The 21,111-nt window shown below is 38.9% G+C and overlaps 3 protein-coding genes across 3 annotated transcripts; 1 reads left to right on the forward strand and 2 right to left on the reverse strand.

Annotated features, from left to right (window-relative positions):
- The first annotated feature begins 965 nt into the window (after positions 1-965).
- cisd2 (CDGSH iron sulfur domain 2) lies at positions 966-4,297 on the forward strand. Its single transcript, XM_017460914.3, has 3 exons — positions 966-1,155; positions 2,482-2,696; positions 3,774-4,297. Exons 1-3 carry the CDS (start codon positions 1,053-1,055, stop codon positions 3,861-3,863), a joined length of 408 nt encoding a protein of 135 aa, XP_017316403.1. The 5' UTR covers positions 966-1,052; the 3' UTR covers positions 3,864-4,297.
- Positions 4,298-6,412: 2,115 nt separating this feature from the next.
- LOC128629436 (hepatocyte cell adhesion molecule) lies at positions 6,413-16,854 on the reverse strand. Its single transcript, XM_053677584.1, has 6 exons — positions 16,779-16,854; positions 16,103-16,438; positions 7,250-7,543; positions 7,021-7,133; positions 6,850-6,924; positions 6,413-6,702 (listed from the first exon to the last, which is right to left on the reverse strand). The coding sequence occupies exons 1-6, from the start codon at positions 16,837-16,839 to the stop codon at positions 6,637-6,639; spliced, it is 945 nt and encodes a 314-aa protein (XP_053533559.1). The 5' UTR covers positions 16,840-16,854; the 3' UTR covers positions 6,413-6,636.
- Positions 16,855-18,037: 1,183 nt separating this feature from the next.
- Positions 18,038-19,811, reverse strand: LOC108261625 (natural killer cell receptor 2B4; the record flags this gene model as incomplete). The annotated part of the gene is made up of 5 exons (XM_053677588.1): positions 18,038-18,331; positions 18,479-18,553; positions 18,650-18,762; positions 18,879-19,172; positions 19,463-19,811. Coding segments are annotated over 5 exons (909 nt in total), but the record flags the coding sequence as incomplete, so codon positions are not given.
- Positions 19,812-21,111: the final 1,300 nt, after the last annotated feature.

Genomic DNA, 21,111 nt, shown 5'->3' on the forward strand with positions numbered 1-21,111 from the left:
CAATAATAGCACAGGAGGCGGGGTTTGTCGGAATACGGGTATTAAGTAACAAATATAATATTAACTTTCCACGTAAAGACGTGTTGGATGTTTACATTTTGCTTCATTTCTTTATTAAATATTAATCTATTTATTCAATAAATCAGAGTAAATTGTAAATAAAATGATAGATTAGCGATACAGGAGATCTGGAAAAGACCCAAAATGCGCAAGGGATTGTGGGTAATAAAGTCCAATGACGTTGAATATGTTTTCTTTTAAAATTATGAAAAATGGGAACATTCAGGAGAAATCATGGAGTGAGTGATCTCATTTGATTTGCGGAAAGTAGGAAGAAAATTAAAAAGTCACTTAAACAGCAATATCTATATATGTTTTATAACCAAGGGTTGCCAGATATGCGTGACAAAATTTCTTCAAAAATAGCTACACACACACACACACACACACACACACACACACACACACACACACAAAATATATATTAAAAATATATATATTTGCTTCGAATTTAAATAGATCATGATTATCATATAAAACGTATTTATAAGTGATTTACTAAATAATGAATTAAATTAAAGATATGACTAAAACGTAAGTTGGACTAAATTAGTTATTTAGATGTTATCGTCCATATTAAATAATTTATCCCCAGTATTTTCAGGTAAAATATGAAAAATAAAACAAATATTATTTTATTGTGAGAATGTTAAGAGATGTAAAAACAGTTCGATAGAGGTCTGAATTTTGCGCACCTGGCAACCAGAGCATCGCGTTTGGGAAAAAAAATAGGTGGGCCGTGCCTGAAAATCTGAACCAATCAGAATCGACCAGCTCTGTAGACGCTGATTGGTTGGTAGTTTTCCTTCGCGTCTTCCTCCGTCTCTGATTCTCCATCTCGGTTTACGTTCTTGCGCCGCGTCCCTGTGCTCCGAGTTACGTAAAGAGCGCGGGAAGCGCGGCGGAAGTGACGACATGCCATAGAAAGTGACAGGAAGCATCTCGCTTCAGTGTGAATTTAAACCTGGACGCAGAAAAAGGAGTCACTCAAGATGGTGTTAGAGACGATTTCGAAGATTATTAAATTTCAGCTTCCGGCGTATCTGAAGAAGTTACCGCTTCCGGACACCATCGGAGGGTTCACGAAACTGACAGGTGAGCGGCTGTGTGTTTTCTTTTCACTTCTACTGTACTTTCAACACAGCGACAGGAAATAAAGCGCATTTTTACTCTCTCTCCTCTGCATGCGTTTCATTTGCAGCATTAACATCCTGACTTTTCTTTATTTTGTTACACATTACAATGAAACTTCACGTCTGCAAGCTTAGAAATATGCAAATGAGGCGATGGCCTACGTATTAAATATGCATCGCGTATTTGCATATCACGACAGTATTTTTAAGAACTTTTATTACATTTTATTTTATTTTATTTTAAAGGTGCACTAGACATTTATTATTATTATTATTTTCTTATTTGTGAAAATGACCTGGAAAATGTGAAGAACATGACACAAAAATAATGATTTAAGCCATGAGCTCAGCACAAGTGTATTAATTCTGAGAAAACTCGTTTAGGAAATGACTTCCGGTCCGGAATGTTGTTTATGTTTGGATTGGAGTCCTGTCAGTTATTTTAGAGATCCTGATACTCAGTGAGCCCCTGTAGATCCTGCGGATGGTGAATACGGGGTGTGATTAAACACCCAAGGTTTATAAATGTGCAATGCAGAAGTAAAATTATAATGTTTTGCCTGTTTTTAAATCCATTGTCTTAAAGATGAGGAATAATTATAACATGTAACCGATAAGCAATACATTGATGTAACGGGGGACGATATGGCTGCATGATACATCATCACGAGTGTAACGTTCGATAATATTCAACACCAATAGCAAAGGAAATTACAATATGTAAATGAGGTTAATGCAAATGAAGGCAGGGTTTTGGGGGTGATTTTTAGTATTTTTTAGTGTTAGTATCGTTTATAGTTAATGCTGTTATAGTTAATGCTGTGGAACGTCCATGAAACGAGTTCGATCCTGTCTAAACTTGCGTTATTGCAGCTGTAAACAGTCGCCCTTTCATCAGTGTTTCTTTTTTTCTCTCTTGTATTCATTGTAGCTTGTCATGTTACTGAGACACTGTAAAGTTGTGCCAGGTTTTGTGGAACGTGTGAATGTCCACGTCCAGTGCGCAGAGAGAGTTAATACTGAACATGCGAATGTTTGTTATGGCTTCATTAAATATAAGAACCAATCATGTTCCGGTATGCAAATGAAGGCTGTGTAATGCTGGTTTACTAAAGGAAAATGGGCGGGGCTTGTGTAGAATCTGGATTTTATTTTTAAAAATGAGTGTAAAACAGTCAAATTGACTTGACCGTGGCATGTTTCTGAGGAAATTTGATTCGAGACTGCTTTTCTGGTTTAACCCCCGTGTATCTTTTCTCTGTGTGTGTGTGTGTGTGTGTGTGTGCAGTTTCAGAGTGGCTCCGCCTCCTCCCCCTGCTCGGGATCCTGGCTCTTCTCGGTTACCTGACCATCAGGCCTTTCCTGCCCAAAAGGAAGAAGCCGAGAGACTGCCTCATCAACCTGAAGATCCAGAAGGAGAACCCGAAAGTGGTGAACGAGATCGACATCGAAGACCTGAGGAGCACCAACGTCTGCTACTGCCGCTGCTGGAGATCCAAAACGGTGGGAGAACGTCCGAGCAGTAGCGATCCGAGGAGCGCGTAACTTCCTTTCTTTAACCTCGTGTATAATCTCGTTAATACATTATCAATTCACTTCATAAAGATTTGCGCGTTTTTGAGTAACATTTTATTTTCCTTTTCGCTATGTAATAAATCTGATTCGGGGCGGAGCTACGTAAGAGCGATGTCACGAAACAATCTCCAACACTTTGAACCAATCACATTCGCTATGCAAATTATTCGAATGTGGCCGCGTGGTGCGTGAGTACTTATAGCGACAGACACTGCGCGCTCAAGTAGCTGCACAACTTCGCTAATTTTAACGATAAACAGTTGGTGGTTGTCATGGTAATGTTTACAGATAGAGATTTCTGTCTGAAAATGCAAAAACGATCCGACGTTGTCTGTTAATGCTGGGCGACACGACGGTACTGCGGCGTCGATACTGTGATCATTTCTGCTAAAGTACACAGAAATATCGCAGCTTTCCTTAGTGTTCTTATTACCGTTACAAATTCCGATTAAATATCGTATGTGCTCACTACACAGGGTGTACCAGCAATGTTTTACACCGGTTTTTATTTATTTATTTATTTATTTATTTTTATATATATCGTATTTTCCCCCCATGCTAACGAAAATGAAAGTATTGGCACCCCCGATATTTATTATACAAATTATTTAACGATTATACAATTATGAACAGTTGTAATTTTGTTATGTGATTAATGTGTTGTATTTGTTTAAAAGTGCATTTGACGGTAATGGAATTTGATTCGTTCTTACTGTTTCACGCCGTCACTTTCAGGAATGTGTTTCGAGGGAAATCCTAAATGAGGAAGTTGTGTTTATTTGCATATCACAGCGCAGCGGGCTGTTAGAGTTCAGTTTCCTGTTCTACATTACAGTCTGCGACAGAAAAATAAATACAAATAAATCCCCTTTGCACCGGGTTTGGGTTTATCATCTGAAAAAGAAAAAAATAAGTCTATAATTACATTTAAAAAAGAGCACAGAGTTTATTATCAGCTGTGAAATGTTTCATATAGCCTACTTTTGTCTTCTTTTTTTTTTTCAGTTTCCTGTTTGCGATAAATCACACATAAAGCACAACGAGCTGACCGGGGACAACGTCGGGCCGCTGATCCTGAAGAAGAAAATTCTATAATTTTATTTAAAAAGGAGCTTTTTGCTTCTTTTCCATTTTTTTGTTTAAGTTTGTAGAAATGATTGGCGTCTCTACAGTGAGCCTGCTGTACTGTGTTCTGTGTGTGTGTGTATGTGCGTGATCAGACGTCTTTCTTTTTGCCAACGTCTCTGTATTGTGTTTACAATCCGGAGACAAAAATACTAATAATTTGTGCCTTAGATGTTTTTTTCTTGTACTGCTTTCAAATATTTCTTTCTTTCTAAAGTGCTGAAAAAGTGCAATATGAAATAACTGGACCACAACTTTCATTCGAATAACATGACCATGTGAACCGTGTCGATCGTCGTGAAACAATCAGTAGTGTGCTGTTAGCGTACCGAAACCACTTTGGAAAAAAAATTAATAAATTTTCAAAATTGTGTAAAAAATAATAATAAATACTATACAGTGTTGTTTTTGTTTGCTTTCTTGCTACACAATTGTCCTGGTTTAAAAATGAAACTATTAATATATATCTGCTTCAATATCATCCATGTTCTATCTATCTATTCTTATACTTCATGCAGATGTTAAACAGCCAAATGCAAATTATTGGCACCCTTCTTTAAAGAAGCGTTGTGGTTGGGAGACTCGACAAACGGTCTAATAGGTGTGAAAATCTCTCAATGCTACACAACGACATTCTAGACAAGTGTGTGTGTGTGTGTGTGTGTGTGTGTGTGTGTGTGTGTGTGTGTTTTCTGCGTTGTGGTGAAAGTTTAGAGAAGGACTTTATATGACTGAAGGTCAGATATCCTCATTCTTTTGGCCATATGCGTAGGCTATCTTTCTTTCCCTTTCCTTGCTCTTTATTTCTTTCTCTTTCACTTTCGATTTTGTATTAAACCCCGTGTAAAAGTTTGAAAGGCAGCTCAGATAAAACGTGTTTGGGTTTTGAGAGAGAGAGAGAGAGAGAGAGGCACGTCCACGTTATTGCTCCGCATGTAAAAGAGGGAACAGTAACACTGCAGTGGTGGAGAAGGTAAAATACAGCTCCTCATTTGACTCTGATTTACATTCTGTGATGACTTTTAAATATCAAAAAGAGGTTTTATGTGTCTCTACTGCACGGACGGTGTTTTTTCAGAACAATAAACACACACACACACGTTGATCTGTTCTGTCTGGGGTTATTTATTTATTTATTTATGCCTGATAGCCGTTTTTCACTCTGTAGTATGTAAGTCCCAATTGACTCTGTGTTGGACATGTAGTGCACTATGTAGGGTGTGATTAGTGAGAATGTTCCAGAAGCAGCCGTGCGAGCCCAAGCCATGACGCTACCTCCACCATGTTTCACAGATGAGCTTGTATGTTTTAGATCACGAGCAGATCCTTTCTTTCTCCACACTTTGCTCTTTCCATCACTTTGGTAGAGGTTCAGTTTGGTTCCAGACCTTTTGTGGATCATCTCTGTATTTCTTTAAGAATTCCAATCTGACTTTCTGATCTTACTGCTGATGAGTGGTTTGCATCTTGTGGTACGGCCTCTATATTTCTGCTCTCGAAGTCTTCTTCGAACGGTGGATTGTGAGACCTTCACTCTGCCCTGTGGAGGTTGATGGTGATGACACTGACCGTTGTTTTGGGGTTTTTCTTCACAGCTCACAATGTTTGTCATCAACTGTTGTTTTCCTTGGCTGACCCGTTCCATGTCTGTTGTTAGTACACCAGTGATTTCTTTCTTTTATAAGACATTACAAATTGTTGTATGGGTTATGCCCAATGCTTGTGCAATGCCTCTGATTGATTTTTCTCAGCTTCAAACTGCCTTGCTTTTCTCCCATAAACAGCTCTCTGATCTTCATTATGGTTTATCCTTTTTCTTTTTAAAAACAAATGCACAGGTGACACCTAGGGCTCAAACCTAGAGTAGATGTTCACAGCTATTAATTCTTTAAACAATCAACCTGGGCTGCAAGAAACACCTGTCAGTCACCTCTTCCAATATTTTTGAGCACTTGAAAAAAAAACGAGTGGGTTCAAACAAAAGGTTGTGTGTTTTAAGTTGTAAACACATCTAGATGTAAATATGAGGAAATTAAATCAGAAATTGTGAACAATCATCTCATATTTATCTTGATAATATGTGGGGAAAAAATCCCTTGCTGTTCCGTACTTTCTGAATGTTCTGCCTGGAGCACAATCCTTCACACCCAGGTCATGATTAACTTTGTGCTCTGCTGCCACTTTGTGGTCAAAGTTTGTATTGCACATAAAACATGAAAATGGTGGATCTGTTTTTACCACAGACTGGAGCACACTTCCTGAGTAAAGTAATTACATCACTCCAACAATAATTGCGAATAAACTTTTTTTTTTTTTTTTTTTTGGGGGGGGGGGGGGGGGGGGGGGGCGTTGTTTAAAATAGTACACATATACAGAATATTAGCTTCTGGCACACAATAATAACAAGAGTGACATTAATAAATGAACTCAATATGATTGATTAGTCTACTGCACTAAACAAACTTCAATTTATATGTATTTTTTTATTATTATTTTTTTTTTTTTTAAAACTGAAACTTCAAATGATAATGTGAATATAAAGAAGCATTTTTTATTTGATTATTTTAACCACCAACAATATTAGCTCAGACAGGAATCAGTCAATAGAGTCTGAAATCTTCTTCCTCTAATATCAAACTCCCTAATGTCTACATGTTATAAACATGGAAGAGGCTTACATATCACAGAGTCCATTTCTGACTAAATTAATTCAACTATTCAAGATAAAAAATTACGAGAGCCTCTACACCCCTGAATACAGCACGAAGGTGTTCTGCTCTCGATCGTCCGTTGTTCTGGGGTTTTCTTCCTGTAAGACACAGCGGTATATTTCAGGATCTGAATCAGGGCGAGACTTTATCACTCCTGTGGAACAAACCTGATTTTTCTTCCCTGCTAAACCCACTAATGCATTTCACATCATGATCACGCTCAACAGTTTTATTTAGATGTTTACCTTTTTAACTCCCTCTGCACTGGGAGCTGTAAATTTCACCTCAGTGTAAGTCAGTTCCTCAAGTTTTATTAGAAGCTGAAGACACACAAAAAAATCAGATTCATTCTACTAAACATGGCAAACAAAAAGACTATATTAGATACAAAAACAGAAAGAAGAAGCTTTTCTTGCCTTGTTGTTTTTTCTTTTTGGCCAAACGCACACAGGTATGGATATTATTAATAACAGGAAAACTCCAGCAGATATCAGGACAGGAAGCAGTGAACGGGAACGATCAGTTTGTCCTGTAAACATTATAATATAAACATAAATGTTGGGAAATTATTTGCTCCAACATGAATATTCATTATTCTATTAATTACCAGAGCAAAGTGATGATAGTGTAGACTCTCTGACGTACCTGAGTGATGATCACAGAGCTGTGCGATGTTGAGAGAAGATGATTTATTACTGACAGGGTTTGCAGACACACAGATATAAGTGTTGGTGTTATTATCATGGTGTTGTATTTGAAGTGAGAGATTGAGGGGAACACTGAGATCTGTGTTATTGGTGATGGAGATTCTCTCGTTCTCTCTGTACCAGGATAACGTCACATCTTCTCCATTCTCCACAGTGCACAGGGGGGAACACGCCTCTGTGGAAACCACACTTTGATTTTCTCTTTTTATTATTACTGGAGTCGATACTGGAGCTAAGAAACAGAAGCACAGATTAAACACTTTAGTCTGTAAAACAAAATGGACGCTACTGTTTGATTATACAACAGAAACAACAGCTTCATCTAAAGAGCATGTTTACCAAACTCTTTACTCATTCCCACTCAGTGTAGAAAATCATATTCCAAGAAAATTCCACAGCCGAATTCCCAGATGTTTATACGTCGTGACTCCTAGGTGTCTGAGCTCTGATTGGCCTTCGTGTATTGATGAAGTTATGAGACTGAACATGGACAGGAAGGAGACATGAAACACTTTTACTCACCATAAACTCTGACACTGAAAGTCCTGGATGAGAGATGTTCAGTGATGACCTGTAATAAATAAACTCCAGAATGGTTTCTGCTGATGTTCCTGATGGTTAAAGCTCCACTGATTCTGTCCAGCTGCAGTCGCTCTTTAAATCTCTCACTGATTTCTGTAACAGTTTCTCCTTTAAACACCTGACTAAACAATATATTTTCCTCTGCTTTCTCAGGTCCATAAAACCACAGAATCCGACCATCACTCTGAATTCCAGTTATTCCAGTATGGAGAGTTATAGTGGTTCCTTCCACTTCCTGCAGTGTGACCGTCTCGTCTCCAGCTGCACACAGTAAACCTGCACCACAGCTTCAGCTTCAGATTAATCATTTCACTCACAATCATAATCACAGACAGTCCATTAAAACTATACCGTGCTCCAGATTTGTGATTTCAGATGATGTGATTTGTGGTTTTGTGAAATCAAAATCTCATCATTTTTCATACAGTGGGTTTTTATTTTATAATGTGTAGCTAATCTTTACCACTCTGAATACACTGGACAGTATACTCAAAAATACTCTGCATTTTACATTATACAGCAGTGCTATAGTACCTAATAATGTGTGTGTTACAGAACATATCAGATTCTGTGGTTTTATGGACCTGAGAAAGCAGAGGAAAAGATATTGAACAGTCAGGTGTTTAAAGGAGAAACTGTTACAGAAATCAGTGAGAGATTTAAAGAGCGACTGCAGCTGGACAGAATCAGTGGAGCTTTAACCATCAGGAACATCAGCAGAAACCATTCTGGAGTTTATTTATTACACGTCATCACTGAACATCTCTCATCTAGGACTTTCAGTGTCAGTGTTTATGGTGAGTAAAAGTGTTTCATGTCTCCTTCCTGTCCATGTTCAGTCTCATAACTTCATCAATACACAAAGGCCAATCAGAGCTGAGTGTAGTCAAACTGCATCATGAACATCACTTACAGATGAATCTGCTCTGAAATAATCATTTGTACACCACAGTGCTGTTGAATTCTGGATTCTGATTGGTCAGAAGGTGTTAGATTAAAAAATTAACAGCTCTGAGAGTAACACAACTTCTGAATTCTACATAGTGTGAATTTCCACACTATCTACAGTAGCGTCATGATCACCTACATTCCACACGTGACACTGCTAAACAAATGCTAAACAATTAAAGAGAGAAAACTCAGAACTTAAGTAGGGAAACTAATCAGGTGAAATACAACTCAGCTGTACACGAACAGGAACTCAGCCAGACAACAAAAGAGGGTGAAGAACATGAGTCAGGGCTCCCTCTGGTGGTCAGGGGGAGATTGTCCATGGTGGACATGACACTAACATATCACAGACCCACGTCCGAGACACGTTTCCCGTGGTGTAGCCAGGAAGTACTTCGACTTTTTCCCAATTTTAGACATGTAAAAAGTAACTAGTAAATGAATTACTTAAACTGTTTAGCACCAAACTACTTATTTACTCTTATTTAAGTAATTTTCTTGATTATTACTTTTGGTACATTTGGTTTAAAATAAGAAATATGGCTAGTATGTACTTTTTAGATTAAAAATAAAAATACACCAAAGGAAACATTACAATCAATCCTTTAAAGGCTGAAAGTCCCGGATTGAGTGTCTGGTTATGTACAGAGAGGAAACAGGAGCAGAGAGAAGAACAAACTGAGGTTAAATGTAATTACACACTGTGATGAGAATGTTTGAAAATATAAAATGTGCTCACCATAAACTCTGACACTGAAAGTAGTAAATGAGAGACGTGGAGTAAGAACTTGTAATAAATAAACTCCAGAATGGTTTCTGCTGATGTTCCTGATGGTTAAAGCTCCACTGATTCTGTCCAGCTGCAGTCGCTCTTTAAATCTCTCACTGATTTCTGTAACAGTTTCTCCTTTAAACACTGGATTAATCAATATCTTTCCCTCTGCTTTCTCAGATCCATAAAACCACAGAATCTGAGCATCACTCTGAATTCCAGTTATCCCAGTATGGAGAGTTATAGTGGTTCCTTCCACTTCCTGCAGTGTGACCGTCTCGTCTCCAGCTGCACACAGTAAACCTGCACCACAGCTTCAGCTTCAGATTAATCATTTCACTCACAAACATAATCACACACAGTCCATTAAAACTATACCGTGCTCCAGATTTGTGATTTCAGATGATGATGTTTTGAACTCAGAAATGTGAAAATATTACACATCTGGGAGTCTGATCTATTCTGTAGCGCATATATTATTATCATACACTACAGCAGTGGATCTCGAACGTTTCTCAGCCGCTGAACCTCCACATTTTACTAAATGTCCACGTACCCCTTCTTCACGACTAACTTATTTCCTAAAACTCTTTATATTTACAGCTCCAGCTTCTTGTGTTGTGAAGGAAAGACACAAACTTACAGCACAGCAGGAGAAGAAGAGTCCTGAGAGTCCTGATTTCTGATAAAATATTCCGCAGCATTGTTTCGCTCCTCCTCAATGTCACTGTCAGTGAAGAATGTTGTGTTCAGTGCAGTGATGTTGCTGCTGTACACGACCTTCCCTTACTGTTAGCTTAGCGTCTTTACTGTCCCACATTCAGCAGACCGCTGGGCGGAAGTCCTGTCTCGGCGTTCGGTCTGTACACGCTCTCTACACACTTTCCTCTCACCAGTGGAGATGTTCGTTTGATATGAAACGGCTTTTTCACACGTGTTTAGTCGACACCGGGTTCTAACGATTCTAACAAGCGAGATATATAAAATATTATGTACTTGTAAATAAAAGTGTGTTATTTCGTGTCATTTCAGTAATCATTATACCCAGACTGTTGTAGGAATTCCCAGTAGCTGAACCCTGAAGACTGGCCTGAGCATAAGTTTGTACACCCTCATGTAGCCATTATTTTACATGCTTTATTCTTATATGTACATTTTAAATGAGTATAAGGAGGCTGTCCACCATCACCACTTCCCCTTTACCGCGTGTGTGAGACGGAGAGCTGAACACTGAGAGCCAACCACAAACCTCTGCACCAACTAGAACAACTGTCACTGTTTTGTTTTTTCTTTTCTCTGTTAATAGTTGAACATTGTGTGTGTATTTGGAGGTTGTGCATTACAGATGGTAGAAGATGGGAACACTGAACACTTGTCAGTATTTATCTGAAACATTTTGGTACCTGAGCTCTTGTTAAAGATCGAAACACTTCTCAGTTCTATAGAGTTGTGTCCCGTCAGCTAGGATCAGCTTGAAATGTGTATCTGTATGAAGGTTAGCTGAGCAGTGTACAGGTGAAATGATGAATCTACATTGTCATGTCAGTATTAAAGCTTCTATGTGATGCAATTTTAAAACATCTCATCAATACCTCTATCATCTATCACTCCCGCCATTTAAAAAGAAATCTCCAAAATCCCTTGGAGGATGTTAAACCATACAGAGCCTACAGGGGGCAGCACGGCGTCAAGCAGTCGTCTATTAGCACGTATAGCATGACAAATAATGAACCGCACTTAAAGCGTTCGTAAAAAATTAAATAAAAACACCCAAAACTGTATACGGTCACATAGTGAAGACGAACCGTATGTTGATACGTGAAATTCCGGAGGGACGTCGGACAGCGTGGCGCGGTGACGTAATGACGCGGGCTGTTCATGTAATTATGTTCTATAACATATAAAACAGGAACATGACAGGAGTATTCTAAAAGCGACTCATGTACACACCTTAATCACATTATTATCTTACTCAGAGTAACGTCAATCATTAGATTACTGCTGTCCATGTAAACGTAGTCATAGACTGTAGCTGCTGTTTTGATCGTATCTCATTACGGTTTATATCAATCGAATCACAAGACTCTTAGCTTTCCAATGATACGAGTACCTTTTGATTTTATGGACCTGAGAAAGCAGAGGAAAAGATATTGAACAGTCAGGTGTTTAAAGGAGAAACTGTTACAGAAATCAGTGAGAGATTTAAAGAGCGACTGCAGCTGGACAGAATCAGTGGAGCTTTAACCATCAGGAACATCAGCAGAAACCATTCTGGAGTTTATTTATTACACGTCATCACTGAACATCTCTCATCCAGGACTTTCAGTGTCAGAGTTTATGGTGAGTAAAAGTGTTTCATGTCTCCTTCCTTTACATGTTCAGTCTCATAACTTCATCAATACACAAAGGCCAATCAGAGCTGAGTGTAGTTAAACTGCATCATGAACATCACTTACAGATGAATCTGCTCTGAAATAATCATTTGTACACCACAGTGCTGTTGAATTCTGGATTCTGATTGGTCAGAAGGTGTTAGATTAAAAAATTAACAGCTCTGAGAGTAACACAACTTCTGAATTCTACATAGTGTGAATTTCCACACTATCTACAGTAGCGTCATGATCACCTACATTCCACACGTGACACTGCTAAACAAATGCTAAACAATTAAAGAGAGAAAACTCAGAACTTAAGTAGGGAAACTAATCAGGTGAAATACAACTCAGCTGTACACGAACAGGAACTCAGTCAGACAACAAAAGAAGAAGGTGAAGAACATGAGTCAGGGCTCCCTCTGGTGGTCAGGGGGAGATTGTCCATGGTGGACATGACACTAACATATCACAGACCCACGTCCGAGACACGTTTCCCGTGGTGTAGCCAGGAAGTACTTCGACTTTTTCCCAATTTTAGACATGTAAAAAGTAACTAGTAAATGAATTACTTAAACTGTTTAGCACCAAACTACTTATTTACTCTTATTTAAGTAATTTTCTTGATCATTACTTTTGGTACATTTGGTTTAAAATAAGGAATATGGCTGGTATGTACTTTTTAGATTAAAAATGAAAATACACCAAAGGAAACATTACAATCAATCCTTTAAAGGCTGAAAGTCCCGGATTGAGTGTCTGGTTATGTACAGAGAGGAAACAGGAGCAGAGAGAAGAACAAACTGAGGTTAAATGTAATTACACACTGTGATGAGAATGTTTGAAAATATAAAATGTGCTCACCATAAACTCTGACACTGAAAGTCCTAGATGAGACGCGTCCAGTGATGACCTGTAATAAATAAACTCCAGAATGGTTTCTGCTGATGTTCCTGATGGTTAAAGCTCCACTGATTCTGTCCAGCTGCAGTCGCTCTTTAAATCTCTCACTGATTTCTGTAACAGTTTCTCCTTTAGTTACCAGACTGTTCAATATCTTTTCCTCTGCTTTCTCAGGTCCATAAAACCACAAAATCTGAGCATCACTCTGAATTCCAGTTATCCCAGTATGGAGAGTTATAGTGGTTCCTTCCACTTCCTGCAGTGTGACCGTCTCGTCTCCAGCTGCACACAGTAAACCTGCACCACAGCTTCAGCTTCAGATTAATCATTTCACTCACAATCATAATCACACACAGTCCATTAAAACTATACCGTGCTCCAGATTTTTGATTTCAGATGATGATGTTTTGAACTCAGAAATGTGAAAATATTACACATCTGGGAGTCTGATCTATTCTGTAGCGCATATATTAGTATCGTACACTACAGCAGTGGATCTCGAACGTTTCTCAGCCGCGGAACCTCCACATTTTACTAAATATCCACGTACCCCTTCTTCACGACTAACTTATTTCCTAAAACTCTTTATATTTACAGCTCCAGCTTCTTGTGTTGTGAAGGAAAGACACAAACTTACAGCACAGCAGGAGAAGAAGAGTCCCGAGAGTCCTGATTTCTGATAAAATATTCCGCAGCATTGTTTCGCTCCTCCTCAATGTCACTGTCAGTGAAGAATGTTGTGTTCAGTGCAGTGATGTTGCTGCTGTACACGACCTTCCCTTACTCTTAGCTTAGCGTCTTTACTGTCCCACATTCAGCAGACCGCTGGGCGGAAGTCCTGTCTCGGCGTTCGGTCTGTACACGCTCTCTACACACTTTCCTCTCACCAGTGGAGATGTTCGTTTGATATGAAACGGCTTTTTCACACGTGTTTAGTCGACACCGGGTTCTAACGATTCTAACAAGCGAGATATATACAATATTATGTACTTGTAAATAAAAGTGTGTTATTTCGTGTCATTTCAGTAATCATTATACCCAGACTGTTGTAGGATTTTCCAGGAGCTGAACCCTGAAGACTGGCCTGAGCATAAGTTTGTACACCCTCATGTAGCCATTATTTTACATGCTTTATTCTTATATGTACATTTTAAATGAGTATAAGGAGGCTGTCCACCATCACCACTTCCCCTTTACCGCGTGTGTGAGACGGAGAGCTGAACACTGAGAGCCAACCACAAACCTCTGCACCAACTAGAACAACTGTCACTGGTTTGTTTTTCCTTTTCTCTGTTAATAGTTGAACATTGTGTGTGTATTTGGAGGTTGTGCATTACAGATGGTAGAAGATTGGGACACTGAACACTTGTCAGTATTTATCTGAAACATTTTGGTACCTGAGCTCTTGTTAAAGATCGAAACACTTCTCAGTTCTATAGAGTTGTGTCCCGTCAGCTAGGATCAGCTTGAAATGTGTATCTGTATGAAGGTTAGCTGAGCAGTGTACAGGTGAAATGATGAATCTACATTGTCATGTCAGTATTAAAGCTTCTATGTGATGCAATTTTAAAACATCTCATCAATACCTCTATCATCTATCACTCCCGCCATTTAAAAAAAAATCTCCAAAATCCCTTGGAGGATGTTAAACCACTCAGAGCCTACAGGGGGCAGCACGGCGTCAAGCTGTCGTCTATTAGCATGTATAGCATGACAAATAATTAACCGCACTTAAAGCGTTCGTAAAAAATTAAATAAAAACACCCAAAACTGTATACGGTCACATAGTGAAGACGAACCGTATGTTGATACGTGAAATTCCGGAGGGACGTCGGACAGCGTGGCGCGGTGACGTAATGACGCGGGCTGTTCATGTAATTATGTTCTATAACATGTAAAACGGGAAGATGACAGGAGTATTCTAAAAGCGACTCATGTATACACCTTAATCACATTATTATCTTACTCAGAGTAAGGCCAATAATTACATTACTGCTGTCCATGTAAACGTCATAGACTGTAGCTGCTGTTTTGATCGTATCTCATTACGGTTTATATCAATCGAATCACAAGACTCTTAGCTTTCCAATGATACAAATACCTTTTGATTTTATGGACCTGAGAAAGCAGGAGAAAAGATATTGAACAGTCAGGTGTTTAAAGGAGAAACTGTTACAGAAATCAGTGAGAGATTTAAAGAGCGACTGCAGCTGGACAGAATCAGTGGAGCTTTAACCATCAGGAACATCAGCAGAAACCATTCTGGAGTTTATTTATTACACGTCATCACTGAACATCTGTCATCTAGGACTTTGGTGAGTAAAAGTGTTTCATGTCTCCTTCCTGTCCATGTTCAGTCTCATAACTTCATCAATACACAAAGGCCAATCAGAGCTGAGTGTAGTCAAACTGCATAATGAACATCACTTACAGATGAATCTGCTCTGAAATAATCATTTGTACACCACAGTGCTGTTGAATTCTGGATTCTGATTGGTCAGAAGGTGTTAGATTAAAAAATTAACAGCTCTGAGAGTAACACAACTTCTGAATTCTACATAGTGTGAATTTCCACACTATCTACAGTGGCGTCATGATCACCTACATTCCACACGTGACACTGCTAAACAAATGCTAAACAATTAAAGAGAGAAAACTCAGAACTTAAGTAGGGAAACTAATCAGGTGAAATACAACTCAGCTGTACACGAACAGGAACTCAGCCAGACAACAAAAGAAGAAGGTGAAGAACATGAGTCAGGGCTCCCTCTGGTGGTCAGGGGGAGATTGTCCATGGTGGACATGACACTAACATATCACAGACCCACGTCCGAGACACGTTTCCCGTGGTGTAGCCAGGAAGTACTTCGACTTTTTCCCAATTTTAGACATGTAAAAAGTAACTAGTAAATGAATTACTTAAACTGTTTAGCGCCAAACTACTTATTTACTCTTATTTAAGTAATTTTCTTGATTATTACTTTTGGTACATTTGGTTTAAAATAAGGAATATGGCTGGTATGTACTTTTTAGATTCAAAATGAAAATACACCAAAGGAAACATTACAATCAATCCTTTAAAGGCTGAAAGTCCCGGATTGAGTGTCTGGTTATGTACAGAGAGGAAACAGGAGCAGAGAGAAGAACAAACTGAGGTTAAATGTAATTACACACTGTGATGAGAATGTTTGAAAATATAAAATGTGCTCACCATAAACTCTGACACTGAAAGTCCTAGACGAGGCGCGTCCAGTGATGACGTGTAATAAATAAACTCCAGAATGGTTTCTGCTGATGTTCCTGATGGTTAAAGCTCCACTGATTCTGTCCAGCTGCAGTCGCTCTTTAAATCTCTCACTGATTTCTGTAACAGTTTCTCCTTTAAACACCTGACTGTTCAATATCTTTTCCTCTGCTTTCTCAGGTCCATAAAGCCACAGAATCTGAGCATCACTCTGAATTCCAGTTATCCCAGTATGGAGAGTTATAGTGGTTCCTTCCACTTCCTGCAGTGTGACCGTCTCGTCTCCAGCCGCACACAGTAAACCTGCAGCACAGCTTCAGCTTCAGATTAATCATTTCACTCACAATCATAATCACACACAGTCCATTAAAACTATACCGTGCTCCAGATTTGTGATTTCAGATGATGATGTTTTGAACTCAGAAATGTGAAAATATTACACATCTGGGAGTCTGATCTATTCTGTAGCGCATATATTATTATCATACACTACAGCAGTGGATCTCGAACGTTTCTCAGCCGCGGAACCTCCACATTTTACTAAATATCCACGTTCCCCTTCTTCACGACGAACTTATTTCCTAAAACTCTTTATATTTACAGCTCCAGCTTCTTGTGTTGTGAAGGAAAGACACAAACTTACAGCACAGCAGGAGAAGAAGAGTCCCGAGAGTCCTGATTTCTGATAAAATATTCCGCAGCATTGTTTCGCTCCTCCTCAATGTCACTGTCAGTGAAGAATGTTGTGTTCAGTGTAGTGATGTTGCTGCTGTACACGACCTTCCCTTGCTGTTAGCTTAGCGTCTTTACTGTCCCACATTCAGCAGACCGCTGGGCGGAAGTCCTGTCTCGGCGTTCGGTCTGTACACGCTCTCTACACACTTTCCTCTCACCAGTGGAGATGTTCGTTTGATATGAAACGGCTTTTTCACACGTGTTTAGTCGACACCGGGTTCTAACGATTCTAACAAGTGAGATATATACAATATTATGTACTTGTAAATAAAAGTGTGTTATTTCGTGTCATTTCAGTAATCATTATACCCAGACTGTTGTAGGATTTTCCAGTAGCTGAACCCTGAAGACTGGCCTGAGCATAAGTTTGTACACCCTCATGTAGCCATTATTTTACATGCTTCATTTTTAAACGTGACCTTTACAGATGAGTATAATGATGATGTAGATGATTTGCATCCGGGGATTTATTTTAGTGTTGTAGCATTTTTTTAAAAATCCACAGGCTTTTTGTAAACAAAAAAGTTTCTTATAATGTTGATGATTTTGCAGTCTAGTCCACCATCACCACTTCCCCTTTACCGCGTGTGTGAGACAGAGAGCGGAACACTGAGAGCCAACCACAAACCTCTGCACCAACTAGAACAAGTGTCACTGGTTTGTTTTTTCTTTTCTCTGTTAATAGTTGAACATTACGTGTGTATTTGGAGGTTGTGCATTACAAAGATGTGAACTTATCAGGACTAAATTCAAGCTGCTATGTGATCCATTTTAAACATAGCAGGGAAAATTATTGCAGTTTGGGTGGGGAAATAGAAATGAAATTAGATTTTATTCATACAATGCTGTTGACTGTACATATTTTCACAAAACAGCTTTACAGAAGTCCAGATAGAGATTTTGATCCCTAATGAACAGGTCAAAGGAGACAGTCGTGAGGGGAAAAACTCCCTGTGATGCTGTGAAGAGGAAACTTTGAGAACAACTAGACACTAAAAGGAAATCCATCCTCTCCTGAGTGACTCCTGATAGTGTGATTATAAATCATGACTCCTCTACAGCTATAGACTGTACCACTGTCACACAGTACTGAGTGTGTTTAAAGGATGGTCATTATGATCATCAGGGTCTTTTATGATTACAGAAGAGTTTTTTAGCTTTAAATCTCCAGTATCCAATACCAACAATATTAATTCAGACAGGAATCAATCAACAGACTATGAAATCTACTTCCTGTTATGTCATAGTCACCTTTTTAATGGCTATTAAACATAATGTACATGCTGTAAAGATATAAATGGCTTTCATAACACACTGACCGTTCCTCACCAAATGAATTAAAATACTGACAAGAAAATATATATACAAAAAGGATGTATTGAATTACGAGAGCCTCTTCACCACTGAATACAGCACGAAGGTGTTCTGCTCTCGATCGTCCGTTGTTCTGGGGTTTTCTTCCTGTAAGACACAGCGGTATATTTCAGGATCTGAATCAGGGCGAGACTTTATCACTCCTGTGGAACACACCTGATTTTTCTTCCCTGCTAAACCCACTAATGCATTTCACATCATGATCACGCTCAACAGTTTTATTTAGATGTTTACCTTTTTAACTCCCTCTGCACTGGGAGCTGTAAATTTCACCTCAGTGTAAGTCAGTTCCTCAAGTTTTATTAGAAGCTGAAGACACACAAAAAAATCAGATTCATTCTACTAAACATGGCAAACAAAAAGACTATATTAGATACAAAAACAGAAAGAAGAAGCTTTTCTTGCCTTGTTGTTTTTTCTTTTTGGCCAAACGCACACAGGTATGGATATTATTAATAACAGGAAAACTCCAGCAGATATCAGGACAGGAAGCAGTGAACGGGAATGATCAGTTTGTTCTGTAAACATTATAATATAAACATAAATGTTGGGAAATTATTTGCTCCAACATGAATATTCATTATTCTATTAATTACCAGAGCAAAGTGATGATAGTGTAGACTCTCTGACGTACCTGAGTGATGATCACAGAGCTGTGTGATGTTGAGAGAAGATGATTTATTACTGACAGGGTTTGCAGACACACAGATATAAGTGTTGGTGTTATTATCATGGTGTTGTATTTGAAGTGGGAGATTGAGGGGAACACTGAGATCTGTGTTATTGGTGATGGAGATTCTCTCGTTCTCTCTGTACCAGGATAACGTCACATCTTCTCCATTCTCCACAGTGCACAGGGGGGAACACGCCTCTGTGGAAACCACACTTTGACTTTCTCTTTTTATTATTACTGGAGTCGATACTGGAGCTAAGAAACAGAAACACGGATTAAACACTTTAGTCTGTAAAACAAAATGGACGCTACTGTTTGATTATACAACAGAAACAACAGCTTCATCTAAAGAGCATGTTTACCAAACTCTTTACTCATTCCCACTCAGTGTAGAAAATCATATTCCAAGAAAATTCCACAGCCGAATTCCCAGATGTTTATACGTCGTGACTCCTAGGTGTCTGAGCTCTGATTGGCCTTCGTGTATTGATGAAGTTATGAGACTGAACATGGACAGGAAGGAGACATGAAACACTTTTACTCACCATAAACTCTGACACTGAAAGTCCTGGATGAGAGATGTTCAGTGATGACCTGTAATAAATAAACTCCAGAATGGTTTCTGCTGATGTTCCTGATGGTTAAAGCTCCACTGATTCTGTCCAGCTGCAGTCGCTCTTTAAATCTCTCACTAATTTCTGTAACAGTTTCTCCTTTAAACACCTGACTAAACAATATATTTTCCTCTGCTTTCTCAGGTCCATAAATCCACAGAATCTGAGCATCACTCTGAATTCCAGTTATCCCAGTATGGAGAGTTATAGTGGTTCCTTCCACTTCCTGCAGTGTGACCGTCTCGTCTCCAGCTGCACACAGTAAACCTGCAGCACAGCTTCAGCTTCAGATTAATCATTTCACTCACAATCATAATCACACACAGTCCATTAAAACTATACCGTGCTCCAGATTTGTGATTTCAGATGATGATGTTTTGAACTCAGAAATGTGAAAATATTACACATCTGGGAGTCTGATCTATTCTGTAGCGCATATATTATTATCGTACACTACAGCAGTGGTTCTCGAACGTTTCTCAGCCGCGGAACCTCCACATTTTACTAAATATCCACGTTCCCCTTCTTCACGACTAACTTATTTCCTAAAACTCTTTATATTTACAGCTCCAGCTTCTTGTGTTGTGAAGGAAAGACACAAACTTACAGCACAGCAGGAGAAGAAGAGTCCTGAGAGTCCTGATTTCTGATAAAATATTCAGCAGCATTGTTTCGCTCCTCCTCAATGTCACTGTCAGTGAAGAATGTTGTGTTCAGTGCAGTGATGTTGCTGCTGTACACGACCTTCCCTTACTGTTAGCTTAGCGTCTTTACTGTCCCACATTCAGCAGACCGCTGGGCGGAAGTCCTGTCTCGGCGTTCGGTCTGTACACGCTCTCTACACACTTTCCTCTCACCAGTGGAGATGTTCGTTTGATATGAAACGGCTTTTTCACACGTGTTTAGTCGACACCGGGTTCTAACAATTCTAACAAGCGAGATATATAAAATATTATGTACTTGTAAATAAAAGTGTGTTATTTCGTGTCATTTCAGTAATCATTATACCCAGACTGTTGTAGGAATTTCCAGGAGCTGAACCCTGAAGACTGGCCTGAGCATAAGTTTGTACACCCTCATGTAGCCATTATATTACATGCTTTATTCTTATATGTGACATTTTAAATGAGTATAATAAAATTGTATTCAATCTGCATCTGGAGAATTGTATTATGTAAAGACGATTAGTTTGGGTCGCAACATTAACTGTTAGTTTAGATTGGACAGAATAATCACTACTTTGGTCCTTTCAAGACTACAAACTACTAAGTTGATGATTTTGCAGTCTAGTCCACCATCACCACTTCCCCTTTACCGCGTGTGTGAGACGGAGAGCGGAACACTGAGAGCCAACCACAAACCTCTGCACCAACTAGAACAACTGTCACTGGTTTGTTTTTCCTTTTCTCTGTTAATAGTTGAACATTGTGTGTGTGTTTGGAGGTTGTGCATTACAGATGGTAGAAGATGGGAACACTGAACACTTGTCAGTATTTATCTGAAGATTATAGTTGGTCACCAGTTCATTACGTGAGCAGGAAGAATTAATAAGAAAGGAGATGTCATGTGCATTAGAAAAA

Source organism: Ictalurus punctatus, chromosome 29 (genome assembly GCF_001660625.3).
Source record: "Ictalurus punctatus breed USDA103 chromosome 29, Coco_2.0, whole genome shotgun sequence".
NCBI lineage: Eukaryota > Metazoa > Chordata > Actinopteri > Siluriformes > Ictaluridae > Ictalurus > Ictalurus punctatus.